The sequence below is a fragment of the Aspergillus alliaceus genome (assembly GCF_009176365.1).
Source record: "Aspergillus alliaceus strain CBS 536.65 unplaced genomic scaffold BDW43scaffold_8, whole genome shotgun sequence".
NCBI lineage: Eukaryota > Fungi > Ascomycota > Eurotiomycetes > Eurotiales > Aspergillaceae > Aspergillus > Aspergillus alliaceus.
In genome coordinates, this window is record NW_022474691.1 from 193,276 (window position 1) to 220,777 (window position 27,502).

Sequence of the window (27,502 nt, forward strand, 5' to 3'; positions counted from 1 at the left end):
GGGAGGGATGGAACACGAATCAGAGGAGCAGGACGGGAGCTTGGCCCACGTTCCAGCTTCATCTCCTCCGCAACAAGAAGTAGTTTAAAATCTATTTGGTTGCCATTCGATGTCTTCTATTGGCTGCCTTTGAAGGGCTCGCCATGTCGATGACGACAACATAGAGGTCAGCATGACGATTATTTCTCGTAAGTGCATTTCAAGTATTTTTTGTTTCTTCTATTAGATTTATCTAATACTTAAATATTTATATTTCTTTCCTTCTCACCTTCTTTCACTCTTCTTCACATTTTGATTCAGTCATAGTCAGTTATCTTGAATATTATACTTGTTTGTATTACACTTTCCCAACGTTAGGCTAGGAAACCTTGAATTCCAAACGCGATGATCGATCCACCCGTTGATATGAACGACTACTTTGACACCTTCAGGACTAAGGTGCCCACACACACGCCGACCTCCATCGCGCCTGTGCCCACCGTTGTCCCCGGCAATGAACCTATCTTTCAGGAACTGTCCAAGACCAGTCAGCGAACGTTATGGTATAGCGACCTTATACTTCGATCTATAGACTGTCCAGACGCTAATTACATCAATCTAGGGTGGTGGTCGTGCTCATGGCCATCTCGGCCCTCGTGTTCTACACCCTCGGCTCCCGAGCACCACTAGTAAGCCTCGACGACTCCCATGTTGTTGTTCCCATCCAAGGTCCAAACTAACCCATCCCAGCCCAAACGCGTCGTCCACACGCTGATCTCCATCTCCACCACCATCTCCTTCATCGTCTACCTCGCGCTCGCCACCGGTGAGGGCATCACTTACAAACACGACGTCCTCACACACCACAACAAGCACGTCCCCAACACCCACCAGGATGTCTACCGTCAAGTCCTCTGGCTCCGGTACGTGAACTGGTTCCTTACCGACCCCCTGGCGCTCATCAACCTCGCCCTCCTGTCCGGTCTCCCCGGCGCCCATCTCGTCGTCGCCATCGTCGCAGACTGGATCATGCTCGGCTCCGGCCTTCTGGGGACCTACGCCGGCCACACCCCGCGCCGGTGGGTCTGGTTCACCATCAGCGCCATCGGATACCTCACCACCGTCTACCATATCGGTATCAATGGTTCCCGTGCCGCCACCAACAAGGAGGCCCAGACCAAGCGGTTCTTCGGCACGGTATCTGGTGTCTCCTTGTTGATTAAGGTTTTGTTCCCTGTGTATGTTCCTACCTTTGTTCCAAAGTAGGAAAAATTGTTCGATGCTGATGATCGGTCTAGTTCTCTCGCGGCCGGCGCTCTGGCTCTGAGAATCAACGTCGACTCCGAGACCGTCATCTTCGCTATCCATGATATCTTCTTGCAGGGTATTATTGGCTACTGGCTTGTTTTCACCCATGATGCGTCGCCTGGGATGTAAGTCACTACACAGTCCATGATATCATCGGAGTAGAAGCTGACAAGTATAGTACCGTTCTCGTTGACGGTTTCTGGTCCCACGGACTTGGTAATGAGGGCGCGATCCGCATCACGGAAGAAGAAGGCGCTTAAGTCACGGATTGCAGTTACTTGTCGAGACGGATACCAGGGTGAAATGATCAAAGGATCAGTTGGAAGAAGAGTTGGATGGCGAGAGTGATTGTGGCGCAGACGAGACTGAAACGGATGGAAAAAGTTGCAGAGGATGGAATGAGTCTGATATTGATGTTGAGTTGCTTTCGGGTTACCTGTACAGGTTGGTTTCCTGTAGGCGTTGATTGATTTAGGAGTCGGGATTATAATAATCGTAATAAATGGTGTTTTGATATCTCATAAATCTTATTTCTTAAAGCGCTTTTTTTTTTTTTTTTTGCGAAGAACAAGTTCTAATCTGCTAGAGTAAAACCACGTTTCGTCAAGTGACTTGATCACTATCCACATCCCCAACCCTACTCTCCACCACCCTATACATATATAAAGCCTCCTAACAAGCACCACGAACACTAACAACCCGAATCTCCCCGTTCTCAATCCACCTCCCAACCTCCACGCCCTCCTCCCTCTCAAAAACAACAGAAACACCCCCCATTCCCTCCCCCAACGAAAACCCCGCATCCACACAATCCCCCCGAAACCGCACACGTTCCAACTGCCCCGCATCAAACCACTGCAAAATCGCATCCGCATCAACCACAAACCCACTCAACACAAGCGTCTTGATCGACAGCCGCGTCCGTGTCCGCCCCACCGACATAGCCTTCACCTTCGCTTTCTCAATGCAGATTTTATCCAGGTACGCCCCCAGCCCGATATGCGGAGCCAGGGTTCCCGTTCCATTTCCACTTTAGATTCAGATTTCAGTAGCCACTCCATCCACTCTGTGCCTATCTTGACCTTGACTTGGGTAAGGAAATATAACGTACTAATAAACCGGCTCCTCATACTTCCCCATACTCAGTTTCCACCCGCCGCGGATAACAGGCCACTGGGAGACGTAGGGCCTGCGGAGGGAAGGGGGCAGGGCCATGCCGAGTTCGAGGTCTTCGAGGTGGGGGTTTAGCCAGGCCGTTTGCCAGATGGTGGGTTGGTAGGGGTTCATCATGCCGACTAGTTTTAGGGAGCGGAGGTTGCGGAAGTGGGTTAGGGGAGCGAGTTCGATTGTGGGGAGGGAGAGGGGGTCTTCTTCTCCTTCTCCTCCCATTCCATTTGTCTCTTCTTTGAGAGGATGAGAATGAGAGTGAGAGTGGGAGTGGGGATTATTGGGTGCGTGAGGAAGAGGGATCGGCCAGAATAAATCCAGTCCTAGGTTCTCTCTGTCCGTTGACAGGCGAGACCAGGTTTGGCCGCCGCGGAACTCTTCTAGTGGTTTTGTGGGAGTGGCTTGGCCATTTGGGATTAGCTGGGGTTGGGCTTCTCGCTTTCGACTGTTGCTTAGGCCGCGGATGAGGGTTAGGGGCAGGCGGAGGAGGGATCTGGATCGCGAGCTTGAGCGGGTCCTTTTGTGGCTGGGGTCAGAGTGTTCAGTGATGGTCGGGGTCTGGTCTGAGGTGTCGTCGGAGCAGAGAGAGGAGCGTGCTCGGCGGCTTCGAGTGAGGGAGGATGAGCCCGTGCTGTGCAAGCGGCTTAGCGAGAGTGCTTCGCCCATGCTGAAGCGGCGGCTTTGAGGGGAAAACTTGGCGGTGGTCTTGGGGTCAGTCATTGTTGGCGTTGGTGCGACTGGCTGAGGCTGTGTGTGCGAGTGTGATGGTTGTTCTGGGCCGATGGTGAAGGGGAAGCATTCGTGGAGGGGCTTTTTGACTTCTGTAGTCTTGGATGCTGTAGGCTTGGATTCCATGAACTTCGTTTCTGTGAGGGTAGAAGGTTAGTATAGTAGATAGATATTCTTCCGAGGATGCGGAGGGGGAGGAGGTTGTACCTGCTTCAATGGAGTCATTCATGGCTTTGTTCCACTCTTCTGCGTCACGCCAGAAGGCGTAGCCAAAGAGGGTTGACTCCCAGTGGGACTTGTGTTTGTCCATAGTCTCAGTGTTATGTTGCCTGGTAAATGCTGAATGAGAGGCGAGGGACTACAGGTTGTTTCTGGCGGAGAGGAGTATAGGATGTTTGTGGAAGAAGGAAAGCGCTGGAGAAAGAGAGGGGAGCATACGTGGGCAGTGAAAGAATTAAAGGAGATTTTATACCTGCTGAGCACAACAGAGAACGTGTATACGAAGCTAAGGGCAGATGTTATGTGGTTCCCTCAAACAGTGCGAAACAGGGGTTGTAGAAGCCGATGACTTCTTGTTACGCATATTGCAGTCTTTGTATCAATCTTCAATTCACCCCTCAAAACACCAGCAAACCTCCAAAGCAAAGCACATCATACACTCCTTCAACCCCTTAGTGCATGGATCTTTTTATCTATCATCCATCTAACAGCCTGGCATCTTCGTAATAACGATACCACTATTCAATTGCTCATTCCATTCACAACCGAAACAAACTACCGAACAGTAGGCACGCACCTTTTACCAGTTATACCCTCAAATCCACCGTCAGCTCATGTTAATAGCCTTCCTCTAGTGCTGAATAGGTTTCCATGGAGCTCATGCCGCTCTCTACCTGTCGTGGTAGGAAATCTAACGAGGAAGCTGCTCCTTCCAGGAGCCCCAGCCCTAGGACAACACTCGCGCGGAACATGTAAACCAGACCCAAGAGCCCTAGCTACTCATTTAATATCATGGAAAAGGTTTGTATGGATGAATCGAAGTTCTATTTCTATGTTATGCCAAATATCCTTGGAGCTGTTTCGGCTTTTTTTTTTTTCTTTCTTTCCAAGGATCAAGGCAACAGATATTAAAATTATACTAGGAAAAAATGCAGGGAATGCAGCGGTCTAGTAAAGACACGATCTATGTAGATCAGATGATGCACAAAAGAGTTCTATAACAGGGGATCAGACGAAGACAAGGAAAAAACCAAGCAAAGTACGGCTGAGAGAACCTTGAGCAGATCGCTAAGATAAGGATTGTAAAACTCAACCCAAAAGTAAATATAAGCAAAGCGAACCCGATGAGGTCTGAGTGAGTTATGGTATGTATGTACTTAGAAGATGAAACCAATGTATGTGCTGTATATTGAAATACTTTAACCAGACTTCTTCTTAGAGAATCGTTCTTTCAAGCTGTCCAGATTCCACTTCTTGACTCGGAACGAGTAGTACAGCATTGTTGCCATGAAGATATTAAAGAAGATGTACACCCACATGATGCCGAAGTTGCGCCAGCGCTCACTCCAATTGATGTTGACGGTGCCCAGGAAAGTGTCTGCGACTTCCACCGAGCAGTAGCTGCAGTCGGAGGTGGCGTTCGGGTTCGTCAACTGACCACCGGCCATTTGAAGGAATGGAGAGAGATACTCGCCGCAAGTTTGGCCGGACGGAGGATCAAAGATGGACATCTCCGCTGGGGAGCACTTAACTGCGCGATCGTGCAGCTGAGTGGAAGCCATTGCTGCTACCCAGTAGGTGAAGGGGGACACACGGTACATGAAGATCCAGAATCCGGGTAGCGCGGTCGGGGTTTGCATAACACCGCAGAAAGTGAGGGACATAGCAAAAATGAGGACAACGACGGCACTTGCAGTTTCGGTGTCAGGCATTGCGGCAATGCACATATGGGCGAAGGTGCTGGCGTAAATGAAGAATTGGATGCACAAGAGGAGGACGAGCCCCTGTCTCTCGGAGCCTTGGACTCCGACGACTGCGTAGTAGTAACAGGCGTATGTTAGGATGCCCATCACGATCTGGTATGGGATTTCGACGATGATGTTGGCGATTAGGAAGGCTTTCCATGAGTAGGTTTTGCTGGGTCTTTCACGGACTTCATAGAGGGATCGTTGAGTCACGAATAACGGCATAACCTGCTAGAGTCAGTTTCTGATTGAGCGACGAGTGAGCTGTCGACATACCTGTTGAACCAAAGACGAGAAAATGGAACACAGCATAAACAGCGAGTACAGGATAGTCTGCATTCCCTGGAGTGAAGACTTTGCCTGGAAGAACGAAAAGCCAATGAAAAGACCGGAGAGGATGCCTAGAATCCATTTGGATGCGATGTATTCCGGCATGCGCCAATACTGTTGGAAGACACGATAAGTGACGTGGTATAGCTGCAACCAGAAAGGCATGGCGAATTCCGACTTGGCCCACGCTGAGTTATCTTGATCATTAGCCTGTGTCTTCGCCTGCTGCTCCTTATGGATCCGATCAATCTCGGTCTGCACCGCCTGAGACTCGCTGCTCCGCTTCCACACGTCGAACCAGTTTTCTCCCTCGGAATTCTTTCCGGCATTCACGATTTCCAGCATCCACTCAGCAGGGTTTTCATCGTCAGCGCATTTGCGCGCCCCATTTGTCTCGAAGTAGTTAAGGAGAGTAGCAGAGTTCTCGCCAATTGGGCCAAAGTAAACGGTCTTTCCGCCACGTGCAAGGAACAGAAGTTGGTCGAACTGTTGGAAGAGAATAGCACTAGGCTGATGAATGGTACACAGAACGGCTTGTCCGCTGTCGGCGAGCTTTCGGAGGAAAGAGCAAATAGCCCAGGAGCTCTGAGAATCAAGACCACTGTATGATAATTAGTAATACTAACAGAACACGAAGACAAGGAAGTTTTACCTAGTGGGTTCATCCAAGAAGAGCAAGAGCTTAGGCTTTGCAGCCAGTTCCACACCTATTGTCAACAGCTTACGCTGTTCAACGTTCAATCCTTGGCCAGGCACACCAACTACCGCTTCAGCGAACTCCTCCATATTCAACATGCGGATCACGTCTTCCACATAATCATATTTTTCCTTGACAGATACATTAGGGGGTTGGCGAAGCATTGCGCTGAATCGAAGTGACTCGCGCACTGTAGCGGTTTCCAGATGTAGATCCTGCTGTTGAACGTAACCGGTGCTTCTCTGGAAGCTTTGATCAAGGCCTCGGCCATTCACAAACATATCACCCGTAATGACACCCATAGAGGTTCGGTGAGCCAACACATCTAGCAAAGTGGTTTTCCCTGCACCACTAACACCCATAAGGGCAGTCAACGTGCCTGGCTTGACCCATCCGGAAACATGATCCAATAGCCGTCGGGGCTCTCCCTTGATCTCGATATCATAGCAAACATCCCTCCAAGTAAAGATGTCCTTCTGTGGAGGTATGGCAGACACATCGCCCTCACTCCTCTCTGCGGTTGGCTTCATAGTATTGAGCTCCACCGCGTTCTCAGAATCGGGTTTCTTCGCACCGGCGCGCATGTGTGCCGGCTCGTGATTACGACGAAAGACCAAAACCTCGGCAGTGCTGCTAGTAGAGGAATTTAGCTCCGTGGCGATGAAGTAGATTAGCATGAATCCAACGAGGAAAGCGATCAGGATGCCGAAATTCCTCCACACATGCCCGTAGCTGTATTGGTAGTTGACCTGTATATAATCATCACCGCTGATTGAGCGTTGGCCAGCCTTTGAGCCGGGAGAGGAGCAAACAAAGGAGCTACCAGGCAAGCTAGGATATGCGGGGATAAATTGAGAGCAAATGAAATCGCGTCCGTGAAATTCGTTGGCAATTAGGATCTCAAATGCGTAAAAGATAGGGTCTGACCACAAGTTTAGTCATGTGCGAGAAATTATACGGGTAAGAAATAACTTACTCAGATAATGAATCCATTCGAACCAAGGATGCATCGAAGGAACAGGAATCACAAACCCCGTGTAGATAATCAGGGCCAAGATTAGTATTCCTGCCAAACCCATCGCTTGCGAGACTGTCTGTGTTATAGCCGCCATTGTACGGAAGACTGCGCTCATAACGAACATAACGATGAATGTTACCAGCAGATAGAGGAAGAATTGACCTGCCTCTCTGCGAAGTCCCGCCATGAAGTAGAGAATGAGGTTGAACACGACTGCTATGACAAACTTGACCGGTATATCACTGACGACACCTGCAATAGCTTCTGTTGCTGGGTGATAGAAGGCGTAGGAGTTATGTTTTTCCACAATTGGACGCTGCGAGTAAAGACTGTTGATTTCCGACATTGCAATGAGAGCGTTGAGTAAGACGGCGAAGAACAAAGTGGCACCTTTGGCTTGGAAGCCTACAGACGCATCAGGTGTTCCGTAAAACACCGATCCGATAATCAAGGCCATGATAATTTGACTGATCACAGTTGACACAGTGGAAGAGATATCGTTCCACACTCGTTGATACGCCCTCTTGGTGTTGAGCTTGATCTGCATGGGCACACTGAGAAGATAGGGAGACTGGGGACGAGTATGTTTCGCCTGAATTTCGCGCTTCTTTTGTTGAAAGCTTGCAAGGGCAGCTCCGGCCTCTTCCAAGGGATGACGCTGCTCGTGACGGGCAATCTCAGCTTGAAGTTGCTGGAATTCAGGGGACTTGCGCCAGTATGCTTCAAAATCCTCAGCAGTACGAGGAACCTGGTTTTCCATACCCGGGAGTGCTTTTCGTTCAGTGGGATTGGTCACCGATGTCAAAAAGTCTCCTGTGGTCTGTCGCTGAGGACATTCCCATCCTTGACGTTCGAAGTAAGCCTTTGCTTTCCTTGCAGGACCAAAGTAGATCTGACGCCCTTCGTAGAGGACTACCACTTTATCGAAAATGTCGTAGATGCTCTGACTAGCCTGGTAGATCGCCACCGCATGGGCAGAACCGGCGAGATCCGCGAACAAACGTAGTGCCTGCACGAACTTAAATGCCGTTGCAGAATCTAGGCCACGGGTGGAGTTGTCCCACGCTGCCAGAGGAGCGTGAGCCAAGGCCATCTCTGCGATACTGACACGCTTGCGCTCGCCACCAGAGACTCCGCGGACGAAATCGTTTCCGACTTTGGTATTGTAGGTGTGGCTCAAGCCAAAAACTGCCATGATGACCTGGGTCATATGCTTGGCGAACTCTTCGCGAGTCATGCCACGGATTCGTTGTGCTGGGGTTCTTGCTAAGGCGGCAAATTCGAGGGTCTGTCCGACGGTTAAATGAGGAAAGTGTTTGTCGACCTGCAATAATCCTTCATGTTAACCTTTGCTAAATCATTAAATCAACTCATGATTCATACCTCTTGGTTGTACACCACCTCTCCCTTAAACTCCTTAACCATTCGTTTCTGGGGAACACCTGCCATATCATACTGGTCAGCGGGATGCTCTAAGAGCCCATAACAATCGGCGATACCATACCATCATAGTGGATAACGCTTTCGTTGCTCAAAGATAGGCCATGTAGCTCTCCACAAAGAGACTTGAGGAAGGTACTACAGCCAGATCCTGGACGACCTAGCACGAGAAGCAACTCGCCGCTTTTCATCAAGCCATTAAACTCGTTTAGAATCCGCTTGGGTGGCGACCGCCGTTGTTGCATCATTTCACCGATGCGAAGAGGGGCGGACAGCATGGATGAAACCGTATCCTGGAGCTGCAGCGCTGCCCCAGTTCCGGAGATCGTGAGGTTCTTGAAAACGATACCAGTCCGGTGGCCTTCTCTCCCCTCTCTTTGATACTCTCGAAGAATCATCTTCAGCCACTTATTCAGATCGAACGAGGGCCCTTGAGGGTCAACCGCCGGGTCATTTTCGGAGATGGTAGCCAGCGTAGCAGTTCTCGTAGGGGCATGATGTGAAAAGACACTAGACCGGCGTTGTGACGCTTGAGTGGCAATACGCTGGAGATTTTCGATTTCCTCCTCGTCGATTAATCCGACTGCGTGTCGAGTTTCTGCGGCATTTTCTGAAGTGATTGTTGAAGTACTGCTATCACAATCCTGGCTAGAGGGCTTCTTGTCGAATAAGGGGTCCTCACTTCTTTTGTGCGAAGCCATGATGTAGGATTACTTGCCGGGCACGCAAGGTAGGCTGAGGCCTTGATGTAAACCCTAGGACGTTGCTCGCCCTCGCCAATTGCACTGGGTCGCTATAATTCAGATTGTAACTTGTTTGAATACTGGGGATGAAATAAAATTCTTATCCTAGTCTCCCTTGAACCGAAGGAATGGAAGACACACAGACCCTAAATAGCAACGTCGTTGCCCTACAAGCTCTTTATATTCATTGCTTACGATTTCATAGATTATAACCTCCCCACAACCCACAACGGCGCTATACGGTTCGGGAACCACAAACTTCCATACCCGAGCAGGGATTTATTTAAGAGGAGGAGGGAGATTCTAGATCCGAGAGAGCTGGGCGTCCAATGTGGTTCTTCCCCTGTGGCAGCTCCTTCATCCACTCCTGATCTGGATTACCAAAGCGCTAGGGTGATCCTCACCAATAGTTTCGCTGGATATGTGTGAGTCAGCGGGGATAAGTAATCAGATTGACTAAGATTAGCATCAGGGCCTAACTATGCAAAGTCTAACGACGCTTACGGTAGTCGAGGCTCCGGTCTCACTAGTTTGATCGGCCCGTTCTCTTGAATCGGAAGTGGCGTTCCCGAGAACCCGGGCTGAAAGTATTCTGCTTTAAAGGGGCTTGGCCGATGTAAACATTACCATGGATCCTCGCCAGGGTCCACCCTCGGAGAACGGCTACGGTGCACCTCCGTGGCACTGCCGAGGCTTCACCATTCTATCGGAGTCTCGAAAGTTCCGTAAGGGCAAGATTAGGTTGCATCAGCTTGTTGTTTTTCATATCCCTTTCTCAGACACGCTTCCTTTTTGCGATCCAAGCGGCCGGTGCTTCTACCAACGTGCTCCTATCAGTATCAACGCAATTCATATAAATAGTGAGCTAAAGGGCCATGAGAGACTGACATCAGCCACGTAGATATCACCACTGGCAATCCACGTGGCATCTATCTGAACGGTCGTTCCTCTTAGGGCTATCCCCGATAGTAAGGTAAACAGATGTAATCCTTAACGCCCCGCTAATCCCCTCGGCCGAATCAGCTGGAATATTCATAAATTATTCCCAGACCTTGAGGGTAAACTATCTCTGATAAGGCGTCTCGTTATCTCTAATTCATAAAGCCCGTTGAAGCTGAGCAGAGGGGCGAAGCTTGGCTTGAACACCATTGTAGTGGTCTAGAACACCTTGATAATATCGAAAATACCCTATCCCCGTCGTATCAGCGATCGCCGACTTCGACTAAATTTGGGGGTCGGCGATGTATCGGGTAGCCCCTATACATGTATTGGATACTTGGGGTGAAACCTAGAGATCTCCATTCTCACCCCTGTCCTCCGTAATGAACCTTGATGGTGGCGGTGCGCCGTATCTGTCGGTAAATTCTCTATCGGTCGCCGTTGGAGACGTGCGATGACAATCGGAAGGGTAAGTTTCCAGATCCGTGCGAAATATGCTAAGCTATGGATCACTTTGCGTGCTTGATCCTTCGGAGTTTAATCAGCGGGACATTGAGAGTTCTCGTTGGTTATTTTTATCCTGTTGTAGCTTTGTAGGTACTCCGTAAGCGAACGTGATTCCAGACCCAACATTAGACGTCATGGGTGGCCTTGGATTGCTAGCTGGTGGGGTTTGTCCTAAATGGCAACCCCGCGGCTTGGTTGTTGAATGAAGATGGTAAACATAGTCTTCTCAATAGACCAAGTGGATGCACGCACGTGCCTGGCTGCACCTGTCCTCTCCCCTTATTGTACGGCGTACTGTACAGATACTTAATATCCCCAGACACCATGAAAGCTCTTTCATATTCTGAGGATATGTCGGTTCAGGCTCTAGTGGCTGTTCCGACCTATTGCTATACAAACATAGGCCAGCAACTACATGCGAGATTTGGGATATAGCTGAGATTATTTTCTTCTGGAATATATTACATTTAATTGTTAATATACAAATCTTGGAAACGTGACTTGACCACCCTGACTTATGGTGTTTCGGCCTCCTTAGCCGCTTTGGCCACATCAAGCTCACTGACAACGTCCTCACAGCGATCACAAACAGCCTCTTCGGCAGCCTGTGATTCTAGAACAACATAGCGCCAGCACCGCGGGCATTTGTCGGCCTGCGGGGTATAAACATATACAGTGCCTTTTTGTCCACTGGGCAGCTCAAAGTCTTCGTTGTACTGCCATTGTGCATCTGCAATAGTTGCGGGAATAGGCTCACCGGGATTGCCAAGCGTAACGGAAGATACAACAAAGATATCGGGAAGTTCGGTTTGAGTTCGTTGGAATACGGTGTCATTGACACCCTGGGGAAGAACAATATGAACAAAAGATTGGAGGGACGAGCCCAGTTCCTTCTTACCTCGGGCAATTTCCTGGACGTTCTTGATAACTGAATGGACAGCAATGAGGTCCTGATAGTCTGCCTCAAGAGAGTTGTTTTGCCATTCCGAAGGAGGCACAGAGATAATACGCTTCAAAGGATGCTCACAATGCGACTTTATTGCTGCAGGCGTGTGCTCCCAAGTCTCTTCCACGAGCATGGGCGTGATAGGGGCCAATGCTTCTTGAAGGTGATGGTAAATATGGAACAGGGTTGTCTGCGCAGCGCGTCTACTTAGGCTGTTCTCCCCATAGGTATACAGTCGGTCTTTAATGGCCTCCATATAGAATGCAGAGAATTCGAGGTTGGCCCAACGGTTCAAAGCATTCACAGCCTTATAGAACTCGAAGTGTTCACAGGCCTTTTGGCAAGCCAGTGTCATTTCAGATAGATGCTTGAGCGCGATCCGATCAGCTTGCTGCAACTGCTCATAAGGCACGCGATCCTCGAAGCGGAAGTCTGAAAGAGCACCAAGCAAGAGCTTAAAAGTCACTCTGTACTTGTGCAAACTTGTGTTAACAGTCTGAAGAACCTGCTTTCCAATAGCCACGTCGCGGGTGTAATCACTGCTTGCAACCCACATACGAAGCGCATCAGGCCCAAGAGCATCGTAGACGGGTCCTTGGCTCTCTGGCTGCTTCTTCTTGCCCTTCCTCGGCTTGAGGGGCGGTAAAAGGGTCCCATCCATGATGGCTTGCGGATGTATCACATTACCGATAGATTTGCTCATTTTGCGTCCTTGCTCGTCGAGGAAGAAACCGTGTGTGATAAGGTGTCTAAATGGTGCACGGGGAGCCGTCTGCCCTGTCGCGAGTTGGTGGGCTGTGAATGTGAGGAGGCCCGACTGGAACCAACCGCGATGTTGATCAGTACCTTCTAAATAGACATCCGCTGGATAGCCGTTAGGATAGGGTGTTTCGATCTCAGCCCAGCTGGTGCCACTGTCAAACCACACATCCATAGTGTCTGTTCCACGCCTATACCCAGGTCCAGACGCCTCCTGGAGGAATGGTGGGATCCAGGCAGGATCATTTGCATCATCCGTCCACCAGGCGTCAACGCCGCGCTCATCAATAACGGCCATGATATGCGAGACAGTGTCCTTGGTAAGCACGGCTTCACCTGTGCTCCGGTGGTAGAGCGCAGGAATCGGTACACCCCAAGCACGCTGACGCGAAATACACCATTCGCTACGGTTTTTCACGAAGTTTTCCAATCGTTGACGTCCGGAAGGTGGAACGAAATGAACATCCTCCAAAGCCTTCACTGCACTGTCACGAATGTCCGCCACATCGGCGAACCATTGCTCAGTGGCTCTGATAATGATAGGGCGCTTAGACCTCCAGTCATAGGGATATTTATGTTCGTACCGATGCTTCGAAAGAAGGTAGCCTTGTGATTCAATGTATTCAAGAGCAGCGACGTTTCCTTCATCTAAGACGCTCTTGCCACTCAATCTTGTGGGGTCACTAGGCATAGCCTGGTCGGTGAATCTGCCATGATCATCAACAGGGGCGAATGCAGGAATACCGCGAGAGAGGCAGGCGTCGTAGTCGTCCATTCCATGGCCTGGAGCGCAATGAACAAGACCGGATCCAGAATCGGCAGTGACAAAGTCGGCGGCAATGATGGGCTGAGGCTCTGCATCAGCCCCCTTGAACAGAGGCCGATACGTCGTCCGATCTGCCAGCTCCGACCCAAGGATGGATGGAATTATCACAGATAGGTCTTCCTTGAGGATGTTTTCAAGATACTGTAGCCGAGATTGCGCAACGAGAAGGTGACCGTGCGTGTCTGACTGAACAATCGTGTATTCTAGCTCTGGGTGAACAGCAATTACAGCGTTGGCCGGGAGCGTCCAGGGAGTAGTAGTCCAAATCACAGCAGTAAGATCCTTAACTTGTAGCAGCGGATTCTGCGCCAAGTGCGACGGAATAGTTACCAGGGGGAACTTAACCAGGGCAGCAGTAGAAACATGATCATCTTTGTATTCCAATTCCGCTTCCGCGAGCGCGGTGCCCGTGGATGGAGACCAGTAGACCGGCTTGAATCTCCGGTAGATTAAACCCTTATCAACCATTTCCCGGAAAACTCCAAGTTGTCTCTTCTCGAATTCCTTATCCATAGTCTTCCAATGGTTCTCCCAATCGCCCATGACCGCAAAGCCACGGAATCCCTTCATTTGTTCTTTAACCGTCCGTCTTGCCAATGCACGCGCTTCCTTCCTTATCACCGCTGCGCTGATAGAGCCCCCTGCATCCTTCGATCCCTTCTGGGCTTCAAGGGCCTTGAGCTCAATTGGTAAACCATGGCAATCCCATCCCGGGACATACCGCACTCGCTTTCCCAGTCCCAATTGTACTCGGCATATGATGTCCTTAAGAATTTTGTTCAGTGCGTGTCCAACGTGGAGCTCGCCGTTAGCATACGGCGGGCCATCGTGTAGGACAAAAGGCTTCTCGGCCGGTCTTTCACGGCGTTGCCAGGCGTAGAGCTCGTCAGTGCATCGTCGCAGGTATTTTGTTTGATCGGCCGAGGTCACGCGTGCAGGAAACGTCGACTTCGGGAGCTTGAGCGTCGACGACCAGGACCGAGTAAGCGCCCGCGACAGTTCCGGCATACTACCGCTGGAGCATGTCAGCCTCTGAGTTGGTCAGTTGCGTGGGCGAAATGGATGGGAAACGGCGGAGATTTAGACAAAGAGTCTCACTGCAGCCCGGGGAAGAGGTGGTAATTTACGTTACTAATCTTACCAATGACAGCCAATCATATAGCTGCCTATTCCTTTCGTACGTAACATATTTGTCAGTGCAAAAAGAACAAAGTGGATCGGACAATTCTTGTTCATGAATGCATTCCAATCCTTGATCATCCTGAAATGTATTAATTTAATAAAACCGAACTGGCTGATATAGATACAGTCTCCTAAACTCCATATGCTAACCCATGTCACAATCAATATACCGTCAAGCAGCTAACTGCCCCATTCTTCATAACCTCAAACAGCAAACCAGGAAAGCCAAACAGCTCCGTGTTCCCCAACCCTCCATCATGACTATCCTGTCCAAGTCTCTGACCTTTACCTGTACTCTCTTCCCAACCTCCCAGGAACTCCACACTACTCTCGGGACTATCACCCCAGCCGCGATTCAGTACCATGGGCCGCTGTAAGGCTCGCTCCTCAGCAGGGTTGCCATACGCACCCTTCCAGACCTCCCTGAGTCGATCAGAGACCTCCTCGTACCGTGTTTCCGAGGAGACTACCTCGCCCAGCGAGTCCAGCTTTATCTTCCAACGGCTGCGTCGGTGTCGATTGAAAGGATATGATCCTGGCACATTCCCATGCAGAATAATCTTAGTTACTACCAACTGAGAGGAGGGAGACGGAGGAGACGGGTCTTGAATATCGGATCCTGGAAATGCAGGCCCAGGCGTGGTAGGGTAAGATACAAAAGCATCAAACCCATGATGGAAATAGTTAAAGAAACATTCTGTGGGCAACGATGACGGGTCCAAGTTATGAGGTTGGGAAAGCTCTTCATCCGAATCTTCGGTGCCACTATTATTGGACGATTGATCCGTATCAGTCACGTCTATTCCCCTACCCAAAGGTGGGCTCATATGTATATGGTCCTCACCACCGCCAGCCGCGCGGTGGATCGTTATCCTCCTATCATGCTTACGATAGATGGCGTCGGGCGGCCCAAACTCTGCCACGAGATCTTGCGGGGTAGTTTCCGCCAGCGTAATGTAACTGGGAGGGGAGGATCTCCGAATGACCTCTAGTCTACCTGCACCCAAGATATTAAACTCTTCGACCTCGTCTGGGACAGATTCTTTGTTCTTGCCCGCCAGTGCCGGGGATCGAGGATACTTCGGCTGCTGGGTGAACAATCTTTCCCGAGCATCAGACCAGGATGACCCCTCAAAGATCGCCATGGAGGTGGCTGGCAAAGCTGCTGAGGAAGAGAGCAACGCTACAAAATCGCACTGGTCTGACCAAGCCGAATGCTGGAGGGGGAATGAGAAGGCCACCCCAGGGTACGATAACACATATGTGCCATATGGTGACTGGTTAGTTGGTTTTTGATATTCACCTGGATAGGAAGGACCAAAGAGGCGGTGGTATATATGTCCGAAACTGGGACCTTGGTGCGAGACCGCCCGTTCTTGTGGTTTGCCTCCTTTCAACACTTCCTGGTTTTTATACACTAGGGAGATCTTGGAGAAGTCGAGCACTTCGATCAGGCGTAACCTTTGGTCCGGGCCGTCGAAACGTAGTCGCAGACCATTAGACGGTAGTTGCAAGGTCACCGGCTCTTGAATCGGATCTGTAGGGGAGTAGGCAATATCTATTGCGGGGTAGGTCTGGGGAAGAGCCTTGACACGACTGAGTACATTATGAAGCGAAGCGCCAAGTGCTAGGAGACATAGTCAGCCACAATTATGTTTCAGAAGAGTAGACATCAACATGCTTATGAAACCCAGTCCTTTTCCAGGAGAGATATGCGCTTGTGCCGACGTTTTGGCCGAGGAACTCATAGTGAGCTGCAACCCGTTCTCATTATGAGGTGGCGGGGAGATAACTGAATGAATGCCGCAGATCGGGGGTGTCCTCGGTTATGGCCGTCTCAAAGCAGATTATATAACAATCGTGATAAATATTTTCGACTGAGTATGACTTCACAAAAGCTCAAGGTGTGATATAGAACTGATAACGTCTCCAAAGGATGACGATGAACGCATAGATCATGTGAAATGCCGGCATGACTCCTGAGCACGGACCACTAAAAGGCACGTGCTTGATGTCGCTGGTTTGTTTACTTTTTCCTTTCTCGGCCTTCTCGGAAAATCGTGACTTCTCCTATACATATCAAACCTGCGCGACGTCACGCTTAGTTGCGCAACAAACCATTACATATTCTTCCTTCTGATTTATTTATCAAAGTGAATTGTCTGTGAGACTCTTTCACAATGGCTGGCCCCCAAAGGCCTGCCTCTGCCCTTCCTACAAGGAGGACAACTACATCACGCCAACCAACTAGGCGGCTGGGGTCATCAGCAACCCAGAGAGTCGACTCTCCCGCAATTTCGTCTAAGATTCCTGCTTCTAGTGCATCGCGCGCGGTTAAATCACCTGGAGAGCCAGCGAGTGTTACAGCGAAGAGGAAGGAAAGAGATTATGAGCGTGGGGTAAACGAAGACACCAGCATTCACGTTGTGGTCCGGTGTCGCGGGCGCAATGATCGGGAAGTCAAGGAAAATAGCGGTGTTGTCGTGAAGACAGAAGGCGTTAGGGGAAAAACTGTGGAGTTATCCATGGGACCTAATGCCGTCTCCAATAAAACATACACATTCGACAAAGTCTTTTCCGCCGCCGCCGACCAGATCGCAGTATATGAGGATGTCGTTCTACCAATCGTCAATGAGATGCTCGCTGGATACAACTGTACTGTCTTCGCATACGGACAAACGGGAACTGGGAAAACGTACACAATGTCGGGCGATATGACGGATACTTTGGGTATCCTTTCCGACAATGCTGGCATTATTCCACGTGCTTTATACTCGCTATTCCACAAGCTTGAGGAGACAGAAAGTACCGTCAAGTGTTCCTTCATTGAACTGTATAACGAAGAGCTTCGCGATCTTCTTTCAGCCGAAGAGAACCAGAAGTTGAAAATCTTCGATAACGAGTCAAGGAAGGGCCAGAGCACGCTTGTACAAGGAATTGAAGAAACATATATCGATTCTGCCTCTACCGGCATCAAGCTACTTCAGCATGGTAGCCATAAACGGCAAGTTGCGGCGACCAAGTGCAACGACCTTAGTTCTCGCAGTCACACAATCTTTACCATTACAGTACATACCAAGAGGACAACAGATGCTGGTGAAGAATATGTCAGCTCTGGGAAGCTGAACTTGGTCGACTTGGCTGGTAGCGAAAACATCCAACGTAGTGGAGCTGAAAACAAGCGTGCCACGGAGGCTGGTTTGATCAACAAGAGCTTGCTGACGTTGGGCCGAGTAATCAACGCTTTGGTCGACAAAAGCCCCCATATCCCGTACAGGTATGACTTTAAGTTACAATAGTCGAATGTCTACTAACCGGTGCCAGAGAGTCGAAACTCACACGTCTTTTGCAAGATTCCCTCGGCGGACGCACAAAAACTTGTATTATTGCCACGATATCGCCGTCGCGGAGCAACATGGAAGAAACGATATCAACGCTAGATTATGCTTTCAGAGCAAAGAATATTCGCAACAAGCCGCAAATTAACTTCACATCAAAACACAAACTTCTCCAGGAGTTTGCCTTTGAAATCGAAAAGCTCAAAGGAGAGCTTATTGCAACGAGGCACCGAAACGGCGTTTACATGAGTGTTGACGCTTATGAACAAATGACGATGGAGAATGAATCCCGAAGAATTGTGAATGAGGAACAACGGGCAAAGATCGAGTCAATGGAATCCAACTTGCGGAACAAGGTCCAGGAGCTCTTCGCACTCACGAGCAATTTCAATAATTTGAAGAAGGATAACGAGGACACACGGGCAGCTTTGAACGATACAAACGACGTCCTTGAGAAAACCGAAATTGTTCTCAAGAATACCAGGTCACTGCTGGAGGAGGAGGAAACGGTAAGAAAGGCACACGAAGATACGGAAACCCAGCTTTATGACATTGGCACGGGGCTTTTGTCGACATTGGATAGCACTGTTGGAGACGTTAATGGCTTGCATGCAAAACTCGAACGTAAGGCAGATCTGGACTCTTCCAACATGAAAACTTGGCGCACATCAGCCGAGGAAGTGTCAACCGTAACACAGGAAGTCGACAGAAGAGTGGAGGCTTTCCAGTTGCAACACTCGAAGCTTCTAGAGGTGATGTCTGAGAAGATCAGCAACTATATCTCTAGCGAATTGAGTCACATTCAATCAAGCCAGTCGGGACTCTCGAGCTTCAGTACTGTTTTTGATAAAGCCGAGCAGGATGCAAAGGCGCAAACCTGCGGCGCTCACGATCAGATGAATGAGGTTCTTGAAGAGATCAAGGACTTGCGCGAAGAGGTTAAGCGTAAAGTTGGAGAGGGTCTGAATGGTCTATCAGCCGCCGCAGCTAGGATATCGAAGGAGGTTATTGGCGAATTCACCGACTTTCATGAACAGCTTCATGCGTCTTACAGCACCCTTGGCAAGGACTTTAAGTCCTTGTTCGAGGAAATGGTGCGGCATCTTAATGAGCAGAAGACGGAAATCAATAGGCTACGACTGGAAGTTCAACAGGCTAACATCCAGACGATTGAAGCAAACCGTAAAGCTTCTTCTAGTCTGGCGCACGCACTTGAGGAAGAACATACAAATGCTGAAGCGGAGCACGATCTTTTGCTTTCGCAATTTAAGGCCCTGATGGAAGAATCCCGACGGAGGCAATTTGGTCGCCTTAAGGGAAGAGTGGAAAGTGTACGAGCGGATATCTCATCCTCAGGTGACTCACTAGAGCAAGCAACCACCCAACATGATCGTCAGACAGATGAATGGGTTTTCAAGTCCGAGCAATTTGCTAAGGATGTCGCGGCCTCTAGAGACGAACTTCGCGCCAAGATGCAGAACGACTGGGAAACATTTGATCAACGCAATCTTGCTATCCAGAAGACAACTGAGTCTGTGCATGAGGAAACAGTCCGCATTGTTGGCGCCCAGATAAACAACATGGACAAACAGATGGAAGCTTTGGATGATTTCGTGACCAAAGCACGGTCCCAGAACGGCCATTATCGGGACGTCCATATTTCCAGCTTGGACCGCATAGCATCTAACGTGCGCGAGTCTCATTCATCCGTTCATGAGCAACTGGAAGGGTTTAGTGGCCGGATTAGTCAACTGCAGGAGGATGCAACTCAGCGGCACCACAGCCTGCATGAATCAACCTCCTCATTGTCAGAGGAGATCCGGAAGCCTCTCACAGAGCTTCGCGACAATGTTCACAGTCGCCCGCTGCAAGAGTACGTCGCCACCGGTGCCACCCCGCAGAAGCGGCATTACGAGTATCCCACTAGTCTCCCTCGGACAGAAGCGCATGATGCTTTGATATCCGAGGTGAGGACATCAAGAGAACTGACGCTGCTCCCATTCAATGGTGAGGACAAACTTCCTGGGACCTCTCCTATTAAGGGCTTTGTTTATAACGATACCGAAGACGAGGTAGGAACTCAGACACCTACAGCCACGATGACTTCCAACACAGGACTTAGGGAAGTCGATGCAAACGTCGTCGTAAAACAGCTCGCGTCTAGCCCTACCGACAGGACGTCGATGCGGCGTTCAACACCTTCTGTAGCAGCCAAATCTTCAGACAAGGACACTGTTCCAGAAAGTGGAGGGTCAGATGAGCCTCCTGCAAAGAGGCGCTGCTCGAACCTGACACAAACTGAGAGCAAGCTGCCGAAAAACATGTTGACCAAGAGAATGGCCGGAATGATGGAAGGTCGGGAGAATGTCCCTCCACCTGGGCTTTCAAGTGCTCGACGGACGAGAAATCGACCCGCTGCTTAAGATGCTTGTACCTAAAGGAATTTTCGATAATATGGTTCATCCATTGGTACCCTCGGTCTTTATACCCTTCTATCATTTGAAATATGCGGGCGTTGCTGGGAAGGATCTCGAAGAGACAGTATGCGAGATTCAGTATTCTACACCATTTTGTTGGCTTTGTTGGCGCGTCGGAGTTCTTTGTTTCTATTATCGCTGCTTATGTTTCACGGGGTTTTAGATTGTTCTCTCGTATAGGCACTCTGGCGTTCTCCGGGTGGGGCTCATATGATACCTATATCGCTTGTTTTGGGTCAATATCGGAAAGACACACCTTGATTCTAATATCAATCAACTCTCCGATTCTTTTACCTTCAACTGACTTGTACCTGCTCGTAAAGATCCTCGCATGCTGTATAGCTTTGGTCCATGTAGTGCTTGCTTGCGTCCATTGAACCGTCTTATTTAGTCAATGTATCCCTTGGGATGTTTCCTGGCTTTGCTAGGATCTAACTACCCTTGATAACTAGGCGTTGCAGAAGGTCGTGTTTTCATATCCCTTTTCGGAGATGATTGATTGTCAGGAAGGGCGGGCCACAGTCAACGTTTCCTGCTCTCCATGACCGCAAAAGTTAGAATTGCTTCATTTTAAGCCGATAAGCTAGACCCTAAGTATGTAATTGTCTAGTATATAAGCAAGCCAAAAAAGGTGCTATATTAGTGGAGATAGACGTGGTAGAATATGCAAGCAAAAAGGCCCTGTTCTATCTACTAGGTGAGGTTTCACTAGCGCGCTTTTCGTACGGTAACTAAATGACCGCCTTCTTTATTGGCGTAGTTGATCTCTTTCTAGGCCAGTCATTTCAATTCTCCTGCCCTACTTTTTTGCTACGAGTCCTCGACCTTTTGGTGTATTTTTTAAGACATTACGACATAAAGCGTCAGCGCTAGAAAGTTTTCCTATTTAATTTCTTCTGACTATAGCATATTTGTATAGGGGAAATATGGTTCTGCTGGTTGTTTAACCGAGAGACAACTTTGCATATTTTGAAGTACAGGAATGGTATAAACCACCAGAGGGCGAGTGCATGCTAGCATATGACATATGCAAGTGTATGCGCCCGAGCAGCTACAGCAGACTCCATGGAGTGACCAATAGTGTCTTTCAAAGTGATATTCAAGGAGTAATTGCATGACTCTTGTAGGACTAGGCGCCCTATCTGGTTTAAATTATCCTTGTTCCCAGTTACAAAAGATGGCAGACTTCGAGGGCTGTGTACCTCATATAACTGTCGGTATACTCTAAAATACCAGAACATCAGTAATATGAAATTAGATATTCAGATCAAGTCGGGAGACGTAACACTGGCCTGTCTTGCCTCCTCCATGGTCGCCCTTCTTATAGCAGGAACGGTAGGTATAAAGCCGCATCGTCGTCAAAATCTAAACGAGAACATCACGCATAGAAAGCCAGATTTTTGAACGTTGAGAGTATCGGGGATTCCACTTTCAACCCCAAAAGAGACCTCCAGTAATGTTCTCAAATCTTTGCCTGATCATGTTCGAATTCTTGAGGATTATCTGGACCAATCAAATATCCTGTCCTGGTCCTTCACTCCTGCAACTTCATCAACCGCTCGGTTCCGCGTTGCGACCTTTAATATAGCTCTGTCTATTTCCAAGCTGGAGAGGGAATTGAAGGCTGGCTTGATGGCGACCGGATTGACAGTTGGTACGGACTTTTCCGGCTCCACGACCCTAGCTGACTCGACGGATAATGCTGAAGTAGAGTGAGTTGTTGAAAGAAAGCCGTTTTATGCACTCAGCAATGTATGTTAACTAGATACGGCCGCAGTATCATCGCTGTTGTAGGACCGGCTAGTCACGCCTTCGAATCGTGGAAGGAAGAAGGTAAGCCTAACATGTGGCTGCACGACCTTTTTGCCCGAGCTACCCCCAAAGCCCGTAATATCACTTATGACTATAATACAAAACTGCTTGATAGTCAGTTTGACGCCACTATCCCAGAACTGTCTAGGGGCCTTCTTGAGATGATCAAGTATTCTAGAAGTGGGCAAGTAGTAAGTTGCTTTTCACCTACAGTACTCCAGGCAAAGACGCCTAAGCTTATTTATTAGGAACATCGACCTCTTATCCTAATCGGGGTTTGTCATTAAGAGAGTATACTCAATAGTTGCTTATTGTAATTCCCCTACTTACATTAGGATAGGCTTTGGTTGAAGCAGCCAAGAGGACCAGGCTTGATTTAGGTCTTGCTATGCCGTGGTCTTTTTCGGGATACTAAACAAAGGCTTGCATAAATGAAAGTCTGGTATCAATGGTGAAGGGTAAGCCAAATGAAGACTTGGTAGGAAGCCTAGATATCAATTCTCGTGTTCCTTTGGGGATCTACGAAGAGTTCAGGAAGAGCTTCAAACTGATTCAAAATGCGAGCGAAGAGAAGCACTCCTTGATGTTCTAGATGAAAGGGTCGTCAGGCTAAGGCGAGCCCGTTTTCCAAAGATCAGATGCTCTCTGAGATGGAAATGCATCACGAAGCGTTCTCAATCGACTGCTTTCGACTATTCTCAAGTTAATTCTGTAGCAATACAGGCTTAAATATTCAGCGAAAGTCTTTTGTTTGCTTTTCTTTTCCTCGCATCTTGATAATCTAAGATCATACCTACTTAGTTCATATATTCTTTTACTGGCACCGGATGAGATCTAACTGTCATGCATGAATCATGGATCTAAAACGAACACTATCTGGCGGGAATTTTACCAAACAAGGCGAATACTTAGATTGCCTGTATATAAATTTGAGTGCGTGTAAGGGTTCGCTTGATATGTTATATCTATTTAGCCTTATATTAAGCAATTTCAGTAGCTTGAGTATTTCGAGCAATCCAAGTAAGTAGTCTAAGCGGCACAGATTATTCAAACCCAGTCTCCTTAATTCAACCTGCTAAGGGGAAATAAAGAGTACCGCGTAGCAGATTGGATTTTGCTAAAGGGTGTGATAAACACCGATTGAGTCCACCATAACAATACCCCGTCTACGGTACTCTACGCCAGCCTATTCCTATCTAGTAATTTAAGGTAACATACGAATAAAACCAAGAAGAGTATAAATACTTGTATCAGGGCACCTCTAGTGTCTGGCATTTTTGGTGGTCTAGCCGTATATTTAAGTTAACAACATCTAAGCTAGGAGATAGATCTTTCTTATGGCGAAAGTGCAGTCCGCTGATCTGGACTATCCACTTCCACCCTTTACTTTTCTACATTCTTCACAGTCTGCCTCTCTTAACGGAAACCTTCGGCGTAACCGCTTCAACTATCTTCCCCGTGCATATATATTACCAGAGATTTCACAGTTCTTCAGCAGACACCCGGCCCGCACCTCGCCTCACGCCCGATAACGATGAAGTAAACTTCTTTTGCTTTGCTGTGAGAGTATCAGAGCCACTGATTGGTCAAAGTACTACAAAACCAAAAAGGGTTTGCAGGAGCAGTATGGCTGGCCATACGCATTCCGGGAGGCAGGGTGGAAGGCGAACTCCAAGCGTATATGGGAGACTGTAATAAGTGATGGCCCAGATTGGGAGCCGGATCCAGATCGGCTAAAAGAAAAGGAGGCTGACTCTGAGGAAATGTACGGGAAGGTCGATTACGACGCTATGGGGTGAGAAGGTAGACTAATTCAAATCGAGTCTCGTTGCATGGTTTTCATAATGTACACTCAGTACATTATATTCATTATGAAACATTATTTATGTACGTAAGTGAAATGTAGATTATGTCAATCGCCCACGAAGAAATATACTCCATAACACAAGGAAGTCGCAGTCTGTTATATTCATTGCTTCGCCCGATGTTCACCAAAGTGCCTTGGATGTTGGACGGGAAACGCAAGGATGAATTGGATTCGGCAGATGTTGTAGGTTGGTTTCTTGAGCAGGGCTGCAGCAGTAATGAGAATCTACAGAGATTATGTCTCGCCCAGGGACGCGACATCCAGGTCTCTCAACAAACCTGGAAAGACATCGGCCCTAGGCCTCACGCCTACTAACGACACACAGCAAGGCTGACCAAGTGCTAACTTCTTTAATTCAGACCTAACAGACTGATCTATTAATCTTAAGAGCATTGCACGTGTCTTTACCGAAGGCTATTTTACCTGGCGAACTAGCTTATCAGTAGAGAAGAATATTAGGAAAGTCTAGGAAAAGGAGATCTCTTGGAATACAAAAACAGGTGTGATGAACTACTACCGTGTTTTACTACTTGTACAACCTTTGCCATATCAATGTTACCTCTCCCCTTCGCCCTTGCAGGAAATCTATAATATGTCTGATCAAATCAGATAAGCAAGAAATTACACCATCAGCCTGACACAAAATCAAGCCAATCATGCCCAATGTCCATAGACAACCAATCAACCAGACAAGCCCTAAGTCTTCCCGGAAAAGTAATCTATTAAAGCCCCCAGCCAGTAAGTACTTCACAATCCCCCTCTCCAACCCCCCACGTACCCCATAAACCCAAACAAACGCTCCGCAAAAATGGGCAAACTAAAAGACTACATAACAACCGACCGCAACGGAATACCCGAAAATCGTCACCAAGTCCACGCCGCCATAGTCTCTACCACCGGTGCTCTCCTCTACAGCGTCGGCGACCCGTACAGGGTAACTCTCGCGCGCTCCGCCGCAAAACCAGCACAAGCTCTCGCGATCCTCTCAACCGGCGCATTGGAACAATATAATTTTGACGAAGCCGACCTAGCGCTCATATGCGCCTCGCATAATAGCGAAGAAAGACACCTCGCTCGAGCCCGGAGCATGCTCCAGAAGGCCTCGGTGGAGGAAAGAGATCTGCGCTGCGGCGGACACGCCGCGCTCTCAGAGACGGTGAACCGGGAATGGATTAAGAGGGATTACACGCCGACGGCGATTACGAATAATTGTTCAGGGAAGCATGCGGGGATGTTGGGTGGGGCGAGGGCATTGGGGGCCGAGATTGGTGATTATCATCTTCCGTCTAGTTCTATCCAGAGACGGGTGAGGGAGGTGGTGGAAGAGTTGGCTGGGTTGAAGACTGGAGCGGGGGGTGTGGTGTGGGGGGTTGATGGCTGCAACTTGCCGGCGCCTGCCTTTCCGTTGCGGAATATGGGGAGGATTTATGCGGCGTTTGCGGAAGCGGCGGATGTTGTTGACGCGAGTGCGGAGGGTGTTACTGGGAAAGAGAGGGATATGGCGCGGATATTCCGTGCGATGACACGATATCCGGAGCTTGTGGGCGGAGAGGGGAGATTCTGTACGGTGCTTATGTGGGCGTTTCGGGGGTTGCTGATTGGGAAGATTGGGGCGGATGGGTGTTACGGGATTGGGATACGGGCGTCCGAATATACGAGGCGGCTTGGAGCTGATAGTGCGGTGGGGATTGCGGTGAAGATTGAAGATGGGAATAAGGAGATCCTTTATTCGGCGGTGGTTGAAATCTTGGAGCAGTTGGATATAGGGTCTCCGGATATGCGTCGTGAACTGGCGGCGTTTCATCATCCGAAGATTGTCAACACTGCCGGGGTTGTTACGGGGTCGACTTCTCACCGATTCCATGTATGCCTGGCTTAGTTAATTGTGTCTAATTTTGGAGTTATGTGTCGCCTGGAGGACTAGATGATATAGCTTTACGAATGTTCAGCTGGGAAGCTTGAAGATATTACTTTCTCGACTATGGACTTGGTACTGGAGGAAAGCAGGTTAGAATGGACACATTCAGCTCAGCCGCATAGCACCTTTGAAGGGAGATTCTTCGATCAATAGCTTTTGGCGGCTATGTTATCGTCATTCCGTGGTGGAGCTCCATCTCGTCCCTCATGGCCTGCCTCAGCAATGTTCTCTGCGGTTGGCAAATTGGTAGGCGGGTGGGCCTCATCCGCAGTTTCCAGGAGATTGGCTTGTTCTCCAACTTCAATAACTTGTCTGAGCTCACCTAGACGTTTCGAGAACTGCTCCATCATATCTTCTAATCGCTGGGTGCTGTTATCTTTATCTCTGTCCTTACTGGGCAGGGCCATAGGTAAACCGACTGTACCCTGGATCTTCAACATAAGGCCGCCGTTCGGGGACTGTTCAGCGGAGGAGTTGTTCTCAAATGTTGGGGCCGGTACTAGCTGAGTCTTCAGGACTTGCCATGCTGGCGTTAGGCTATAGGCAGAGGTAACTGTGAACTTTTGGCCAAGTTGGTTGTGATTTTGAGAGTCCAATTGTTGTTGGGGTACTGCTGATTGAGTTCCTGGAGAGCCAACACTGGCCGGAGCTGTATTCATGTTCTGCGTATCGTCCGAAGAATGCACGTCCATGTCAAGAACGATGTAATTATCTCGCACACCAGGTATTGGAGACGGAAGCAATGACCCTTTCCTTAGATTCGATAGCTCCTCGTCTAGGTCCTCTTCTTCTTCACCCGGATGCTGGTCATGTGTCGATCTGAGGTTCTCTTTTTCACCACGCGGGTGGTCTTGCTCGGATTCTAGGGCACGCAAGGCTGCCTCCGTCACAATATCTGTGTCATCATCAGAGAAAATATAGTGGACTGTCGGATGATAGTATTCGGAGGTATTGGCGTCCTCAATCAGGGTGAAGAACGGCTGGAATGGTGGGTGCGAAGTCGATATCTCATTGGGCCTTTCATTTTCCGGGTGTGGGAATGTCAAGTCCTCTGTTGGATCATGTATTTGCTGCTCCTGAGGAAAGGTATGGATGTATTGGGCTGTGGTGGGCCGATCAATGGCGCTTGCCGGGCGTGACGAGGTGTTCGACTCTGTGGTCCGTCGAATTGATTGTTTGGAGGGCGAGGATGATAAAGAAGTTGACGTGGTATGTTTTGGGAGAGACATTTCTGGTAGGACCGCGCTACATGGTTAAAGGGTGATAGAGGAGGCCGGGGAGGTCGTGCCGGGTGGATTGCAATAGGAGCTCCTAAAGGTCTCGGCCTTGACTTTTAAGCTTAGGTGAAGCTGATCACCTGCTCCCTTATCGATAAGCCATCAGGTCATGTGACCATGATGCAGCTAGTCACAAAATGCAGTCCATTAGTGGTCTTTGATAACGATCTGTACAGTACAGGAGAAATGAAACAATTGCGAATTAATGCAAACAAATCAAGGGTATCGTATCCATCGAGCCTGAACGCCTCTCTCTCGTCGTTGCCCTTCCATGAGCAT

At 48.9% G+C, this 27,502-nt stretch overlaps 7 protein-coding genes across 7 annotated transcripts; 3 read left to right on the top strand and 4 right to left on the bottom strand.

The window, feature by feature from the left end:
• Positions 1-153: 153 nt before the first annotated feature.
• Positions 154-1,812, top strand: BDW43DRAFT_267039 (opsin family protein). Its single transcript, XM_032040945.1, has 6 exons — positions 154-305; positions 363-542; positions 602-668; positions 730-1,217; positions 1,278-1,412; positions 1,466-1,812. Exons 2-6 carry the CDS (start codon positions 385-387, stop codon positions 1,545-1,547), a joined length of 930 nt encoding a protein of 309 aa, XP_031903314.1. The 5' UTR covers positions 154-305; positions 363-384; the 3' UTR covers positions 1,548-1,812.
• Positions 1,813-1,987: 175 nt separating this feature from the next.
• BDW43DRAFT_267041 (uncharacterized protein) lies at positions 1,988-3,714 on the bottom strand. Its single transcript, XM_032040946.1, has 2 exons — positions 2,340-3,714; positions 1,988-2,268 (listed from the first exon to the last, which is right to left on the bottom strand). Exon 1 carries the CDS (start codon positions 3,307-3,309, stop codon positions 2,398-2,400), a length of 912 nt encoding a protein of 303 aa, XP_031903315.1. The 5' UTR covers positions 3,310-3,714; the 3' UTR covers positions 1,988-2,268; positions 2,340-2,397.
• Positions 3,715-4,601: 887 nt separating this feature from the next.
• On the bottom strand, positions 4,602-9,333 carry BDW43DRAFT_308158 (ABC-2 type transporter-domain-containing protein; the record flags this gene model as incomplete). Its single annotated transcript, XM_032046421.1, has 6 exons — positions 4,602-5,375; positions 5,424-6,078; positions 6,130-7,096; positions 7,151-8,516; positions 8,576-8,634; positions 8,697-9,333. 6 exons carry the CDS (start codon positions 9,331-9,333, stop codon positions 4,602-4,604), a joined length of 4,458 nt encoding a protein of 1,485 aa, XP_031903316.1.
• Positions 9,334-11,336: 2,003 nt separating this feature from the next.
• BDW43DRAFT_298101 (tRNA synthetases class I-domain-containing protein) lies at positions 11,337-16,282 on the bottom strand (the record flags this gene model as incomplete). Its single annotated transcript, XM_032044510.1, has 3 exons — positions 11,337-14,384; positions 14,705-16,161; positions 16,279-16,282. 3 exons carry the CDS (start codon positions 16,280-16,282, stop codon positions 11,337-11,339), a joined length of 4,509 nt encoding a protein of 1,502 aa, XP_031903317.1.
• Positions 16,283-16,614: 332 nt separating this feature from the next.
• On the top strand, positions 16,615-20,972 carry BDW43DRAFT_267053 (putative kinesin family protein (BimC)). The gene is made up of 2 exons (XM_032040947.1): positions 16,615-17,811; positions 17,859-20,972. Exons 1-2 carry the CDS (start codon positions 16,715-16,717, stop codon positions 20,293-20,295), a joined length of 3,534 nt encoding a protein of 1,177 aa, XP_031903318.1. The 5' UTR covers positions 16,615-16,714; the 3' UTR covers positions 20,296-20,972.
• A 3,842-nt stretch (positions 20,973-24,814) lies between these two features.
• BDW43DRAFT_239878 (asparaginase) lies at positions 24,815-26,000 on the top strand. Its single transcript, XM_032039652.1, has one exon. It carries the CDS (start codon positions 24,837-24,839, stop codon positions 25,905-25,907), a length of 1,071 nt encoding a protein of 356 aa, XP_031903319.1. The 5' UTR covers positions 24,815-24,836; the 3' UTR covers positions 25,908-26,000.
• BDW43DRAFT_239879 (uncharacterized protein) lies at positions 26,001-27,444 on the bottom strand. The gene has a single exon (XM_032039653.1). The coding sequence runs from the start codon at positions 27,173-27,175 to the stop codon at positions 26,093-26,095; it is 1,083 nt and encodes a 360-aa protein (XP_031903320.1). The 5' UTR covers positions 27,176-27,444; the 3' UTR covers positions 26,001-26,092.
• Between the last annotated feature and the right edge of the window lie 58 nt (positions 27,445-27,502).

Coding starts and splice junctions, on each gene's coding strand:
- BDW43DRAFT_267039 (XM_032040945.1), top strand. CDS start 385: ATGATCGATCCACCCGTTGATATGAACGACTACTTTGACACCTTCAGG. Junction 543..601: donor ACCAGTCAGCGAACGTTATG/GTATAGCGACCT, acceptor ACATCAATCTAG/GGTGGTGGTCGTGCTCATGG. Junction 669..729: donor TCGGCTCCCGAGCACCACTA/GTAAGCCTCGAC, acceptor AACCCATCCCAG/CCCAAACGCGTCGTCCACAC.
- BDW43DRAFT_267041 (XM_032040946.1), bottom strand. CDS start 3,309: ATGGAATCCAAGCCTACAGCATCCAAGACTACAGAAGTCAAAAAGCCC.
- BDW43DRAFT_267053 (XM_032040947.1), top strand. CDS start 16,715: ATGGCTGGCCCCCAAAGGCCTGCCTCTGCCCTTCCTACAAGGAGGACA. Junction 17,812..17,858: donor AGCCCCCATATCCCGTACAG/GTATGACTTTAA, acceptor AACCGGTGCCAG/AGAGTCGAAACTCACACGTC.
- BDW43DRAFT_239878 (XM_032039652.1), top strand. CDS start 24,837: ATGGGCAAACTAAAAGACTACATAACAACCGACCGCAACGGAATACCC.
- BDW43DRAFT_239879 (XM_032039653.1), bottom strand. CDS start 27,175: ATGTCTCTCCCAAAACATACCACGTCAACTTCTTTATCATCCTCGCCC.